Below are 3,374 nucleotides of genomic sequence, written 5' to 3' on the forward strand. Positions count from 1 at the left end.
CACACACACACACACACACACACACACACCTACCCACCCACACACACACCCACACACACACACACACACACACACACACACACACACACACACACACACACACACATATATATAAGATTAGAAAATAATATATAAAACCCGTTTCCATGGACAGGGTGGCGAAGGTGCTGGAGTGGCTGCTGACGCCCTTGTCCATCTTCATCGTTGTCTTCATCTTCACTTTCGGCGTTTACGCGAATATCTACGTCTTCAGCTTCTTCGACTTGCGGGTGAGTTGTTGTGATCTTCTGGGCCGTGGGCAGCCTTCGCCCCCCCCCCCCCCCCCCCCTCTTGATGGTTGAAGTGCGCTTTAGGGAATTCACGAGGCTACATGTTCTATCTTTAGAATTTGAGGATGTGTTCCTCTGAATGTGTGTGCCGCATCGCAATTCTTTCTTCCAAATTCAGTAACTTTTTGTTTTTAATCAACTCGAAGAAGCTTTAAGATAATCACAAGCCAGCCCGCCTGGCCACCCTCCTCCCCGCAGACGCTGCTCGTCGGCTTCGGACTCCCGACCATCGGCTACCTCACCGGCCTCCTGGCGGCCAAGCTGTTCCGGCTGCCCACTCAGGACGTGATCGCCATCAGCATCGAGACCGGGGTTCAGAATGCCAGCGTGGCCATCTTCATCCTCAAGTTCACCCTCGAGAAGCCCGCTGGAGACCTCACTGTCGGTGAGTGTCGTCAAGGGCCTCGTCAGTGGGGCCATTCATTAGGATTAGGATTATTATCTTTACTATTATTATTATTATCATTATTGTTATTATTATTTTTATTATTATTATTATTATTATTATTATTATTATTATTATTATTATTACTACTATTACTATTATCATTATTATTCTTTTCATTATTCTATTTTTTTTAATTGTCACCATTATTATCATCATCATTATTATCATTATTATCATTGTAATCATTATTGTCATTGTCATTACTATTGTCATTATCATCACCATCATTTTTATCATTATTATAATAATTATTTTTAACTGAACTTAGTTTTCTAGACTTTAGTTCACTGTATTTTCTCTTTATTTTTGGGGGGTGAAAAGGCTGCTTGAAATATTGATGATGATTAGCTGAAAACGTCTGAATAACATCGATGTATTTCAGATAATAGTCACCACAAGATGTCACTTATAATTTATTTCATTACCTTATCCATCACCTCTCAGCCATCCTCGCCTTTCGTCGTCATTTCATTCATCACCTTACTGCTATTCACGGTTTTTTTTCGTTATCTTTACATTCATCCCCTACTACTTCTCCCCGCCTTTCATTATTATCATACCACATCAACTTACCACTTTATCGACTTTACTTCCTACCTTTATATCCATGATCCCTCTCCGTCTTCCCTCGCCACTTTACTCACTTTCCTTTCTACCTTTATACTCATGATCCCTCTCCGTCTCCCCTCAGTGTTCCCCGCTGCGTCGACGGTGATGACCCCGGTGCCGCTCCTCCTCGTGCTCATCGCTCAGAAAATCTATTCCTGTACAGCCAAGTCAAAGTCGGCGGATATAGCTCCTTTAGAGGGGAAGGTGAGGGGAAAGACAAGGAAGAAGGTGTTGAGGGGAGAGATAGGAAGTGTTAAGTGAGGAGAAAGAAAAAAAAAAAAAAAACAGGTTTTGAGAGGGAAAGATAAGATAGGTGTCGAGGAGGAAGATATGATAGGGGTTGAGGGGAAGGAAAAGGAATTACATATCAATATTACATATCAAATCATATGCAGTGACATGTCAGCGTGGACATAATGGCCACGCTGACATTATGTCAGCACTTCCACTAACACACATTTCTAACATTACTGTCTTCTCTCTCAGGCTGGTTTGGAAAACAAGAAGAACAATAAAAAGAATGAAAAAGGACACAGCACACAGAAGGAAATGAAGAAGCAGTTCGAAGGAGGTGTTGATAATCCAGCTGTGCAGTTGCAGGATGAAGCTGTGTAGCAAGACAAGAAAATCGTGTTGCGCTGATGTGGACGGGTACTTGTGTGCGTGTTGGTGTGTGCACATTCGTGTGTGCGTGTGGTATTTGTAATGTGAGCCTGTATCTGTGAATATATAATTAATAATGCCCATTTGAATGCATATCTGTTTTATTAGAGATATATGGTTATATATGTAGTATTATTAGTTTAATAAAATGATTTTGTTTGCTCGAAGTTGATATTTGAAGAAAATTCGCCCATATTTTCATCCCCACTGTAAATGTCTAAAATTACTGTGCATTTTTAATCATATATACAGTATATCGTTCAACAGTTTGTTTTAGAATATTTTCAAAAAGGTTTTGATTTTCATTAAAAAATGTTTGCTAATAACACACACACACGCACACACACACGCACACGCACACGCACACGCATACGCACACGCACACGCACACGCACACGCACACGCACACGCACACGCACACGCACACGCACACGCACACGCACACGCACACGCACACGCACACGCACACGCACACGCACACGCACACGCACACGCACACACACACACACACACACACAGATATATATATATATACACATATTGTTCATATATATGTATATATATATATATATGTCATATTGCAAATGTTTCACATACAAAAATAAGATTATATTCTACAAAATGTCTGCTGCCAATCGCGATGATTTCTAATACAAATGAAAAACTAGCTGGGCATAGCCGCCACCACCTAAGGTTTTGGATCTGAAGGGAACCCGAGAAAACCCAATCGTGACTCGCCGAAATGTTTATTTGAGCAGATGACTGAAGGGTCCTATAGCTTGTGGGTGGATTGGATTTATTCCTTTGCTGAGTGTACCGAAGAAACAGTTTTAACGAATTTCTTTTACATATTACAATCTGTTCAATGGTTCATTGTTAAAACAAATAAATGTGCTAGACATCAAAGGTCATTTAACACTATGGTAAAGTATTATGGCAAAAAGGGTAAAAAAAATAACTATTAGAGTAAGTGGACAGAGGATGGGGGCAAAGAAGAGCAGTAAAAGGAAAGAGGGAGAAGAAAATATGCAAAATTAGCTGAGGCGAGGGCTGAGGTCCAAGGAACGGGTGATCCCTACAGTGGGCCTCAGTCCCCGTCTCCTACCCCCCCCCCCCCCCCGCCACAGCGAGCAAGGGGTTTGGGAGTACAATGTGTTTTATATTAGCAATAATAAATATCAGATCAGAAAATGACCAGAATATTCTTTTACAGTTCAAATATACGGTTGGCTTTAACTGTAACCCTCCCTTTGCCTACTAATTATAACTCAATGATCATTAGGATAAATATATTAAAAATAAAAGTGAGACGGGATCGACACAGT

At 41.0% G+C, this 3,374-nt stretch overlaps 1 protein-coding gene across 2 annotated transcripts in view; it reads left to right on the forward strand.

Moving 5' to 3' along the window:
* LOC125042699 (sodium/bile acid cotransporter-like) overlaps positions 1-2,227 on the forward strand; it is a 19,070-nt gene extending 16,843 nt beyond the window's left edge. The window contains exons 8-11 of one of the 2 annotated variants that reach the window (XM_047638513.1): positions 155-269; positions 501-714; positions 1,469-1,590; positions 1,873-2,227. In XM_047638513.1, the coding sequence (XP_047494469.1) occupies positions 155-269; positions 501-714; positions 1,469-1,590; positions 1,873-2,001 (580 nt within the window). In that variant the 3' untranslated portion in view covers positions 2,002-2,227. The remainder of the gene's footprint in view (positions 1-154; positions 270-500; positions 715-1,468; positions 1,591-1,872) is intronic. The other variant, XM_047638514.1, reaches the window with a different exon arrangement.
* Positions 2,228-3,374: the final 1,147 nt, after the last annotated feature.

This window comes from Penaeus chinensis, chromosome 32 (assembly GCF_019202785.1).
Source record: "Penaeus chinensis breed Huanghai No. 1 chromosome 32, ASM1920278v2, whole genome shotgun sequence".
NCBI classification, from domain to species: domain Eukaryota; kingdom Metazoa; phylum Arthropoda; class Malacostraca; order Decapoda; family Penaeidae; genus Penaeus; species Penaeus chinensis.